Raw genomic sequence first — 12,500 nt, forward strand, 5'->3', positions numbered from 1 at the left:
GTAGAATTGAGAAAGAGGAGAGGTAGAGCTGAGAAAGAGGAGAGAGCAATGTTCACTCACCTTAGATTGAGGGTCAGCTGATCGTCCTTTGACCTTAGCAGGTCGCTAACGGAGAACGTAGCGCTGCCCAGGAAACTGCTCTGTGGGCAGAGAACAAAGAAAGCAGTCAGACGTTAGCATGCTAGCTTAGTAGCATACACCAAGTCAGTTAACAGCCAATCATTAGCATGATGATAGCATTCAAGTCATTTTACAGCTAATTAGCATAAGTATTGAAATCCGAATGGACATTTACTGATACTGCTGGCGCCCTATTGGTGAGTGCTTTACGCTCCTGCCAAGAGATCGACCCTCATGGCATAGGTGGTAGTGTGCTTTACCCTCAGAGTTGCGGGTTCAAGCCGCACTCTGACTGCCCTGCCTACATTGCTACAAAATCAAAAATGTATTCAAAGCACACCGGAGTAGGCTGCAATATATCAACAACTTTTGCTGTGGCCTTTGGAAGCACAGAAACAGGTGAAATGCTGGAAAGACACATTAGAAAAAAACTATTGCGAACCCACCCAACAGCAAACTCAACCTCTGCCTTGCTGTAAAGCAAGCCTCTCCAATTCAAAAATGGACAATCTGCAGTTACTACATCCATTAAATGAATGATATATACCCATTGATTCTGGAAGAATATAACTTCTAAAAGCCTCATGAGTTTAGTTCAGGTGCTGTACCCCATCAGAACCCAAAATATAAGCTTGTTTTACTCTATTCTCTCGTGGACAGACTACCAATATATCTGTGGTAGATCTATCATGACAGAACGGGGAGAGGGAGATACCGAGCAGCATCCGTTCCGGTGTTTGGGTTTTTTGTCACTTGTTATTTGGACACATTTTGCAGGTGTTATCATCTTTTAAATCTCCGAAGGGGGGGGGATATTCGGCCCACAGACTTGCCAGTAACTTGCAAAGAGCTCCTCCTTCTGGTTCCGCTCCTCGTTCTAGCATCTCTTCATCTTAACACGAGCAGCTGACCAATTACACGGTTTGTTTGTAAAACAAAGTAAACGTAAACAAACACTATTTGAGAGTGGTTACATTTCTCCAGCCACATCCCTCAGCTTTTACCGAAACAGGGGCGGGGATCTACTGTGTTATTGTTTCAACATTGCCCCTTTAAAAACACCATTGTTCTAAAACAAGACCAGGCCTAGACTTTCTACTCCATTTATACAGAGAACTTCCCCAGTCAAAGGGGTTTCAGACCAAGCAAGCTCACGGACGCACACACACTGCTGAGGACACCTAGGTGCTGCAGGCTTGATGGGGGGGGGGGGGGTCAGTGCAGAAGAACTGGGTCACGGTGAGTGAGGTACGGAATGAGCCCATCAATAACGGAGAGATATGGACTACATACACGTATGTGCATACACACTGACATGCACCTCTTCCCTTTCCCTCTCACACACACACTTCCACACTGTTTGCCTAACAGACACTCACTCTCTTTGTTACATTAGAGCAGGTGGGCACCGAGCTCACCACGGCAAGAGATACTCTACTACACGCACGCACACACACACACACACACACACACACACACACACACACACACACACACACACACACACACACACACACACACACACACACACACACACACACACACACACACACACACACACACACACACACACACACACACACACACACACACACACACACACTTTGAGGTGTGTGTGAGTTGAGACAAAAACAAAGGCCAACCCCCTCGATAATTAATCCACAATTAATTAACAACTCTATTCTTATGTAGATAATGAGGCTAACAGTGTGTGTGTGTGTGTGTGTGTGTGTGTGTGTGTGTGTGTGTGTGTGTGTCTTTTTCACTGTCTCAGATCCTGTGGTATTGGGACTCTACTTGTCTGCCACTCACGGCCTTTGTGTTAAACACTGAACCTTTTCTGCTGAGCCTTTAGTTTAGCATTTAGTCTCAATGCTCTCAATTACAAACAGACTGGAACATGTCAGAGAAAAGTACAGAGAAAATACATCTAAGACATCTGTTCATCTCATAGTTCTACTAAGAGATCTGTTCATCTCATAGATCTACTAAGACATCTGTTCATCTCATAGATGTACTAAGACATCTGTTCATCTCATAGATCTACTAAGACATCTGTTCATCTCATAGATCTACTAAGACATCTGTTCATCTCATAGTTCTACTAAGACATCTGTTCATCTCATAGTTCTACTAAGACATCTGTTCATCTCATAGATGTACTAAGACATCTGTTCATCTCATAGATCTACTAAGACATCTGTTCATCTCATAGATCTACTAAGACATCTGTTCATCTCATAGATCTACTAAGACACCTGTTCATCTCATAGTTCTACTAAGACATCTGTTCATCTCATAGTTCTACTAAGACATCTGTTCATCTCATAGATCTACTAAGACATCTGTTCATCTCATAGTTCTACTAAGACATCTGTTCATCTCATAGTTCTACTAAGACATCTGTTCATCTCATAGTTCTACTAAGACATCTGTTCATCTCATTGATCTACTAAGACATCTGTTCATCTCATAGTTCTACTGAGACATCTGTTCATCTCATAGTTCTACTGAGACATATGTTCATCTCATAGTTCTACTAAGACATCTGTTCATCTCAGAGTTCAATTATTATTGTTATCCCTCCCTCCCTCATAATTTGAGTGCATTCTCTGTCCCCCTACAACTCTCTCTACCTCTCCCCCTACAACTCTCTCTACCTCTCCCCCTACAACTCTCTTCCTCTACAACTCTCTCCCCCTACCACCAGCTCTCTACCCCTACCACCCGCTCTCTCTCCCACAACTCTCCCTCACTCCCTACAACTCTTCCCCTCTCTCTCCCCTTACAACTCTCTCCCTCCCCCTATAACTCTCTCTATCATTCTCTCCCCATCACACTCGCTCTCCTTCATCTTGTCCCACTCTTCGCCCTGAGCAGTCCCCCTCTATCTGATAAAAAAGGGCACATCCTGTCTGCTGACCTTTAATCCATTATTTCTCTCCAGAGCCTTTTCCTGAACACGCGCACACGCACACGCACGCACACACACACACACACACACACACACACACACACACACAGCTACAGCCCAGAGCCCTGTGGGCTCCTAACAGCCATACACTGAACCATTCTTCTAACACAGCACCCTGCTACACAGAACCCGACACAAGGCCAAAGACCTGTGGAGACATTTTTCATCCCAAATGGCATCCTTTTCCCTAGTGCACTATTTTTGACCGGGACCAATAAGGCTCGGAGAACAGAGCACTCTCAAATGTCTGCACTGTGCACACCAGTCACTAATAAGAGCTGGAATAGGGGGTTTCTCAGAAAAACAGCTTGAGGTTGACCATTATAATATCCCTATGCACTTGTTGCGTCCCAAAAGGCACCCTGTTCCCGATATAGTGCACTACTTTTGACCAGAGCACTATCAAAAGTAGTGCACTGTATAGGGAATAGGGTGCTATTTGGAACGCACATAACACATGTAGTCATTACCTGGTCCAAAACGGGCCGTCTGGTAAATAGCCACGGAAATCCATTCCTTAGCTTAAAATACAGCTTAAAATGTAATGAAGCTCCAGGGAGCTGGAATCTAACACAGGATCAAAGAAAATAAGAAGAGACAAAGAGGGAGAAAAGAGAGGGAGACAAATGATGCTCTTCATTCATTCTCTTCCAGCATCAGGGAGGACTGATTATGATGGTCTCACTCCGATCGCTCTCTCCCTTTCTCTCGACATCTCTCCTCACTCATTGCCCCACTCATGTTCAGGGGTAGAAAGAAACTTTATCTATGCTCTCCTTTGCTGTCTTTTGAAAAGGAACACGGCAGCTCACCCATCACACACCAATCTTGCTAACACACACAAGCACGCGCTCGCACACACACTCTCCTATAAAGAATAGACCAACACAATCGCAAAACAACCCCCCACTTCTATCAAATCTGAATCACACACTCTCCCCCCCCCCAGCAGCAAACACACACAGATCACGCCCACAGATCACGCCCACAAATCACGCCCACAAATCACGCCCACAAATCACGCCCACAAATCACGCCCACAAATCACACCCACTCCTTCGTCAACAGAAAGTAGCATTGCCAACAGTTTGTCTAGCACACAACGCAACATAAACATGGGCAGGTCAAAGTAGTGTTTCGAGTGCTGAAGGCCAGCGCTTCCCCTCTATTACAGCTGGGCTAAATGGTCTTCCTCCAATACCCTAGTTCTACTGAACCTCCTATACTGGGGGTGACAGAGCATTACCAAATGGGAGAATAACTGTGTGTTGTGGGTCCTGTATGCATTTGGTATACAGATGTATGTGTGCTGTGGGTCCTGTATGCATTTGGTATACAGATGTATGTGTGCTGTGGGTCCTGTATGCATTTGGTATGCAGATGTATGTGTGCTGTGGGTCCTGTATGCATTTGGTATACAGATGTATGTGTGCTGTGGGTCCTGTATGCATTTGGTATACAGATGTATGTGTGCTGTGGGTCCTGTATGCATTTGGTATACAGATGTATGTGTGCTGTGGGTCCTGTATGCATTTGGTATACAGATGTATGTGTGCTGTGGGTCCTGTATGCATTTGGTATACAGATGTATGTGTGTTGTGGGTCCTGTATGCATTTGGTATACAGATGTATGTGTGCTGTGGGTCCTGTATGCATTTGGTATACAGATGTATGTGTGTTGTGGGTCCTGTATGCATTTGGTATACAGATGTATGTGTGTTGTGGGTCCTGTATGCATTTGGTATACAGATGTATGTGTGCTGTGGGTCCTGTATGCATTTGGTATACAGATGTATGTGTGTTGTTGGTGGATAGTTGTCCTCCGGTACTCTCCATTACTGCAGGGATTAGTCATAATCATACAACACATGTATTGTAAACTGCACAAAGGCTACACACACACCATCCACAGCAGGCACAAATGTAATCAAAAATTATACTAACTCTCTGACATGCTTCTGACCACACACACACACACACACATACACACACATACACACACATACACACACATACACACACACACACACACACACACACACACACACACACACACACACACACGGTAAAGTGAAGAGGAGGAAGCCACTTACATTCCCCCAGTATTGTGGCCAGTCTTCCCCAGACAGAGACAGAGCTGGGCTACAGAGAGGGTTGAGTAGTCCTTCTACTCACTGTTCTCCGGGGTATTCTCCCTTCATATCCTCCGTAGTCTCCTGTAGTCTGCGTAACGTTATATCCGCGCCCCTTTCCCCGCTCCCCTCTGGTGCATACCAGCAGGTACACACACACACTCACTCATGAGCAGCACACACACACACTCACACACACACTCACACGGCGGCAGCGAAAACTGTCTGAGGACAGACTGAAAGGAAAGAGAGCGACTGCCGCAACCGCTGCTGCTGTGGGCTGCTGCTTGGCGGCTGGAGAGCGACCAGCGAGAAGGAAGGAGGGAGGGAGAGGGGGAGGAGGAAAAGAGAGAGAGGCGAGCATGCAAGAGAGGAGAGAGAGATTGAGAGTCTGACGGTGTGGAAGAGAGGAAGAAAGCAAAACAGTCATAGTGAGAGAGAGGGGAACGAGAGAGAGAGAGAGGGGGGAATGAGAGAGAGGGGAACAAGAGAGAGAGAGAGGGGAAAAAGAGAGAGAGGGGAATTAGAGCGAGAGAGGGCGAGACAGAGAGAGGGGAACGAGAGAGAGAGGGCGAGACAGAGAGAGGGGAACGAGAGAGAGAGGGCGAGACAGAGAGAGGGGAACGAGAGAGACAGAGAGAGGGGAACGAGAGAGAGAGAGAGGAACGAGAGAGAGAGAGGGGAACGAGAGAGAGAGAGGGGAACGTGAGAGCGAGAGAGAGAGAGAGAGAGGGGAACGAGAGAGAGAGAGAGAGAGAGAGAGAGAGAGAGAGAGAGAGGGGGGGGAACTAGAGCGAGAGAGGGCAAAGAGGAGAGAGAGAGGAGAAAGAGAGAGAAAAGAGAGAGAACAGAAAGAGAGCGAGAGGGGAACTAGAGCAAGAGAGGGCGAGACAGAGAGAGGGCAAAGGAAAGAGGAGAGAGAGAGAGAGAGAGGAGAGAGGGGAAGGAGAGAGAGGGGAAGGAGAGAGAGAGAGAGAGAGAGAGAGAGGAAAAGAGAGAGAGAGAGAGAGAGGGGGGGGGGGAACTAGAGCGAGAGAGGGAGAGACAGAGAGAGGGCAAAGGAAAGAGGAGAGAGAGAGAGAGAGAGAGAGAGAGAGAGAGAGAGAGAGAGAGAGAGGGGGGAAAGAGACAGGAAAGGGAGAGAGGAAAGAGAGAGAGAGAGAGAGAGGAAAGAAAGAGAAAAGAGAGAGAGAGAGGGGAACGAGAGAGAGAGAGGGGAACGAGAGAGAACAGAAAGAGAGAGAGATGGGGAATGAGAGAGAGAGAGAGAGAGAGGGTGGAACTAGAGCGAGAGAATGTGAGAGAGAGGGCGAGACAGAGAGGGCGAGACAGAGTGAGGGCAAAGGAAAGAGGAGAGAGAGAGAGAGAGAGAGAGAGAGAGAGAGAGAGAGAGAGAGAGAGAGAGAGAGAGGGGGAAAGAGAGAGAGAGAGAGGAAGGAGAGAGAGAGAGGAAAATAAAGAGGGGAAAAGAGAGAGAGAGAGAGAGGAGAAAGAGAGAGAGAGAGAAAACAGAGAGAGAGAGAGAGAGAAAAGAGAGAGAAAAAAGAGAGAGAGAGGAGAGAGAGGGGAAAGAGAGAGAGAGGGAGGGGAAAGAGAGAGAGAGGAAAGAGAGAGAGAGAGAGAGGGGAAAGAGAGAGAGAGAGGAAAGAGAGAGAGAGAGAGATGGGAAAGAGAGAGAGAGGGGGGAAAGAGAGCATTCACAGTCAGTCCACTGAAACCTCTATCAGATCACATCAAAATCACACTCTACTTGAACAGAGCTATGCTCAATCATGAGGCATCAAAGCCAAAGGAGCTGAATAATATTAAGAAATGATATAGATGGAAGGAGAGTAGTGTGGAAATCTACCAAAAAACAAATTCAATCCCTTCGACAATTTCCTGGACAAAATGTTTCACTGTAATAGTGAAGGTGTAAACCTCATAGTAGAAAACCTAAACAGTATATTTGACCTCTCAGCTTCCCTATGAAATCTAAAATTTCAAGCAGACAACCTAAAAAAATTAACAACAATGACAAGTGGTTTAATGAAGAATACAAACCTATCCAACCAAAAACAGAGACCCAGAAAACCTGAGCCTACAACTTCACTATGGTGAATCACTAATACAGAAATACACTATGGAAAAAGAAGGAACAACTAGTCAGAAATAAGCTCAATGTAATTGAAGAATCCATAGAATCTAACCACTTCTGAGAAAATTGGTAAACTAAACAAACAACAACACAAAGAGTTATCTATCCAAAATGTAGATGTATGGATAAACCACTTTTTGGCTCTTTAACAAAGAACAAACAGCAAAAACATATACTGTACATGATCAAATACAAATCACAGAGTCAACTATTAAAGACTATCAGAACCCACTGGGTTCTCCAATTACATTGAATGAACTACAGGACAAAATACAAACCCTCCAACCCAAAAAGGCCTGTGGTGTTGATGGTATCCTAAATGAAATGATCAAATACACAGACCACAAATTCCAATTGGCTATACTTAAACTCGTTAACAGCATCCTCAGCTCTGGCATCTTCCCCAATATTTGGAACCAGGGGCTGATCACCCCAATCCACAAATAACTACCGTGGGATATGCGTCAACAGTAACCTTGGGAAAATCCTCTGCATTATCATTAACAGCAGACTTGTACATTTCCTCAGCGAAAACAATGTACTGAGCAAATGTCAAATTGGCTTTTTACCAAATTACCATACAACAGACCACGTATTCACCCTGCACAGCCTAATTGACAAACAAACAAACCAAAACAAAGGCAAAGTCTTCTCATGCTTTGTTGATTTAAAAAAAAGCTTTTGACTCAATTTGGCATGAGGGTCTGCTACACAAATGCATAAAAAGTGGTGTTGGAGGAAAAACATACGGCATTATAAAATCCATGTACACAAACAACAAGTGTGCAATTAAAATTGGCAAAAAACACACATTTCTTTCCTCAGGGCCAGAGGATGAGACAGGGATGCAGCTTAAGCCCCACCCTCTTCAACATGTATATCAAAGAATTGGCGAGAGCACTAGAACAGTCTGCAGCACCCGGCCTCATCCTACTAGAATCTGAAGTCAAATGTCTACTGTTTGCTGATAATCTGGTGCTTCTGTCCCCAACCAAGGAGGGCCAACAGCAGCACCTAGATCTTCTGCACAGATTCTGACAGACCTGGGCCCTGACAGACCTGGGCCCTGACAGTAAATGACAAAAACAAGGGTGTTCCAAAAAAAAAGGTTCAGTTCCCAAGACAACAAATACAAATTCTATCTAGACACCTTTGCACTAGAGCACACAAAACAACTATTACATTCCTCGGCCTAAACATCAACTCCACAACTTTCAGATCGTTCACAGCTTTGTGGGAGACAAGGCAAGAAGGGCCTTCTATGCCATCAAAAGGAACATAAAATTTGACATACCAATTAGGATCTGGCAAAAAATACTTTCATGGTTGTGAGGTCTGGGGTCCACTCACCAACCACAAACTTACAAAATGGGACAAACACCAAATTGAGAGACTGCATGCAGAATTCGGCAAAAATATCCTCTGTGTACAACGTAAAATACCAAATAATGCATGCAGAGCAGAATTAGGGCGATACCCACTAATTATCAAAATCCAGAAAAGAGCCGTTCAATTCTTCAACCACCTAAAAGGAAGCGATTCCCAAACCTTCCATAACAAAGCCCTCACCTACAGAGAGATGAACCCGGAGAAGAGTCCCCTAAGCAAGTTGTCCTGGGGCTATGCTCACAAACACACCCCACTAAGTCCCAGGACAGCAGCACAATTAGACCCAACCAAATCACAAGAAAACAAAAAAATAATTACTTGACACATTGGAAAGAACTCACCAAAAAACAGAGAAACCTAGAATGCTATTTGGCCCTAAACAGAGAGTAAACAGTGTCAGAATACCTGACCACTGTGACTGACCCAAAATTAAGCAAATCTTTGACTATGTACAGACTCAGTGCACATTGCCAAAGCAAGGCTATGTAAACATATTTTTCAGATAAGGTAAAAATCTGTCACCTGCCCATGAGCAAGGCAGTTAACCCACTGTTCCCCAGGCGCCGAAGACAGAGAGAGAGAGAGAGAGAGAGAGAGACAGAGACAGAGACAGAGAGACAGAGACAGAGACAGAGACAGAGAGAGAGAGAGAGAGAGAGAGAGAGAGAGAGAGAGAGAGAGAGAGAGAGAGAGAGAGAGAGAGAGAGAGAGACTCAAGTCACACCTCTCATTCTCAGCTCATGACTCAGAGAGGTGAAGGGGAAATCATGTATTGTGGCTGAGGGAATTAACATGAGACCCTGGTAACACAGCTTGGGGTATATATAGCCAAGAGTGGTGCATAGGCACAAGCTCTCACATTCACGTTCTGAAACAACATCCATACGAATGACATTAAGCTTCTGTTGACATCACTTATGACTAATGCAAGACTCACCCAGAAATACAACAAAAAAAACACTTTCACAAGTGCACCCAACATCACAGGCAGACAGAGCTGCACAGACACACCCAACATCACAGGCAGACAGAGCTGCACAGACACACCCAACATCACAGGCAGACAGAGCTGCACAGACACACCCAACATCACAGGCAGACAGAGCTGCACAGACACACCCAACATCACAGGCAGACAAAGCTGCACAGACACACCCAACATCACAGGCAGACAGAGCTGCACAGACACACCCAACATCACAGGCAGACAGAGCTGCACAGACACACCCAACATCACAGGCAGACAAAGCTGCACAGACACACCCAACATCACAGGCAGACAAAGCTGCACAGACACACCCAACATCACAGGCAGACAGAGCTGCACAGACACACCCAACATCACAGGCAGACAGGAGCTGCACAGACACACCCAACATCACAGGCAGACAAAGCTGCACAGACACACCCAACATCACAGGCAGACAGAGCTGCACAGACACACCCAACATCACAGGCAGACAGGAGCTGCACAGACACACCCAACATCACAGGCAGACAGAGCTGCACAGACACACCCAACATCACAGGCAGACAGAGTTGCACAGACACACCCAACATCACAGGCAGACAGAGCTGCACAGACACACTCAGAGTCACAGACAAGCAGGCACAATGACTCTGTAGACAGATGGAAAGAAACCTATAGAGAGACTCACAAACACCCCAACGCATACATGTTTGGCAACAACATACATTCACACTGAGCTCAAGGACAGCGGGCTTGAGTCTGTTGACTGATCTGAGCTCAGGCCTGGTGTGGATTAAACAGGTTTAATGTGCCATGTTACCATGGGAGACAGTAATACCAGCAGAAAGAAAACCACACACACAGCTTATCAACACTCACAGGTACACATATCGTAGACAGACAACACACACAAACACACCCCTATGCTGGCCAAATGAGTCAACTAGAGCAGCTTTTAAAATAGACTGCTCCAATACTGGGTCATAGAAAGGTCACCCTGAAACCACAAGGAGGGAAACTTGTATGAACTGTATACTGATCTCACTGGTTTTATAGAGCCATTTAAAGGAACTCAATGGACTGTGTTGAATATCAGCTGAAATCACTGTGATTAAAAAACATACACACACTTGCTCACACCTAAACACCTTCATACTGTACATAAACTGGTACTGTTCGCACAATGTTTTTTTTCTCCTGCACACACACACACACACACACACACACACACGCACACACACGCACACACACACGAGGAGCGGTGTCATGCTTGAGCGAGCCCATCGTTTCCCTCCCTCTTAGCACGGCTTGTCCTCCCTTCCCCTTTGATCCCATATAACAGGTCAGCCATCAGACTAAGCTCCCCCTTCCCAGCCCCTCTACCGTCCCCATCGCCACGGTTACAGTGCTACAGCGGAGCGTGAATGACAACACAGCATCAACAGTCTTCGTTCTCTGTAGCGTACCGTGTCTGTTTCTGCAGTGTCGGGCTGTTTACTGACCAGGAGTTCTGACCACACGATCAGGTATCATTTTACCACATACTTACCTATCCATTTTTCAATTCATATCTGTATCGGTTATGAAAACCCAATTCTGAAGCCTATCAAGGGCCGCAGCTACAACATGGAATACAATTTATAATAATTCCATTGAGTCTGCCATCACGTACAAATACAATTGATCTATGAATTTACATTGTGTCCGATTTAGAAAAAGAATGAAGCTTTTCATATTTAATATGAGTTATTGGCCGTTACATGGGATAAACAGGCAGCTGATAAAAGAGTAGACTATCTTTACTCCCAGACTCCCACTGAGCAGTCTGCCTTCAAAACGATTAAATAAGAATTCCTTCAAAATGAAAAAGAAACGGTCTCGTTTCAAACTGCTATCTAATCAAAACTCTGCCAATCACAAAGTAACTGGAGACGTGAGTTACTGTGTCAGTGACAGCAACCATGAAAGACAACAATCACTGAGAGAGATATGCAAATGCAGTTGAAGTCGGAGGTTTACATACATTTAGGTTGGAGTCATTAAAATTTGTTTTTCAACCACTCCACAAATTTCTTGTTAACAAACTATAGTTTTGGCAAGTCGGTTAAGACATCTACTTTGTGCATGACAAGTAATTTTTTCAACAATTGTTTACAGACGGATTATTTCACTTATAATTCACTGTATGACAATTCCAGTGGGTCAGAAGTTTACATACACTAAGTTGACTGTGGCTTTAAACAGCTTGGAAAATGACATAAAATTATGTCATGGCGTTAGAAGCTTCTGATGGGTTAATTGACATCATTTGAATCAATTGGAGGTGTACCTGTGGATGAATTTCAAGGCCTACCTTCAAACGCAGTGCCTCTTTGCTTGACATCATGGGAAAATCAAAAGATATCAGCCAAGACCTCAGAAAAAAATGTGTAATCTCTACAAGTCTGGCTTGAAGGTACCACGTTCATCTGTACAGAAAAAAAGTATGCAAGTATAAACACCATGTGACCACGCAGCCGTCATACCGCTCAGGAAGGAGACGTGTTCTGTCTCCTAGAGATGAGCGTACTTTGGTGCGATAAATTGCAAATCAATCCCAGAACAACAGCAAAGGACCTTGTGAAGATGCTGGAGGAAACAGGTACAAAAGTATCTATATTCACAGCAAAACAAGTCCTATATCGACGCTCAGCAAGGAAGAAGCCACTGCTCCAAAACCGCCATAAAAAAGCCAGACTGCGGTTTGCAACTGCACATGGGGACAAAGATCGTACTTTT

General features: G+C 45.1%; 1 protein-coding gene across 13 annotated transcripts in view; it reads right to left on the reverse strand.

The window, feature by feature from the left end:
* LOC110498640 (type II inositol 3,4-bisphosphate 4-phosphatase) overlaps positions 1 to 12,500 on the reverse strand; it is a 355,960-nt gene that overhangs the window by 123,674 nt on the left and 219,786 nt on the right. For 11 of the 13 annotated variants that reach the window (XR_005037659.1, XM_036954244.1, XM_036954242.1 and 8 more), the window contains one exon: positions 61 to 140. Coding sequence is in view for 7 of the 13 variants with exons in the window: in XM_036954244.1 (XP_036810139.1) it covers positions 61 to 140 (80 nt within the window). In the remaining 6 variants the exon portion in view is untranslated. Of the gene's footprint in view, positions 1 to 60; positions 141 to 5,187; positions 5,550 to 12,500 lie in introns of those variants that run through there. The other 2 variants (XM_036954252.1, XM_036954248.1) reach the window with 2 other exon arrangements.

This window comes from Oncorhynchus mykiss, chromosome 19 (assembly GCF_013265735.2).
Source record: "Oncorhynchus mykiss isolate Arlee chromosome 19, USDA_OmykA_1.1, whole genome shotgun sequence".
NCBI classification, from domain to species: Eukaryota; Metazoa; Chordata; class Actinopteri; order Salmoniformes; family Salmonidae; genus Oncorhynchus; species Oncorhynchus mykiss.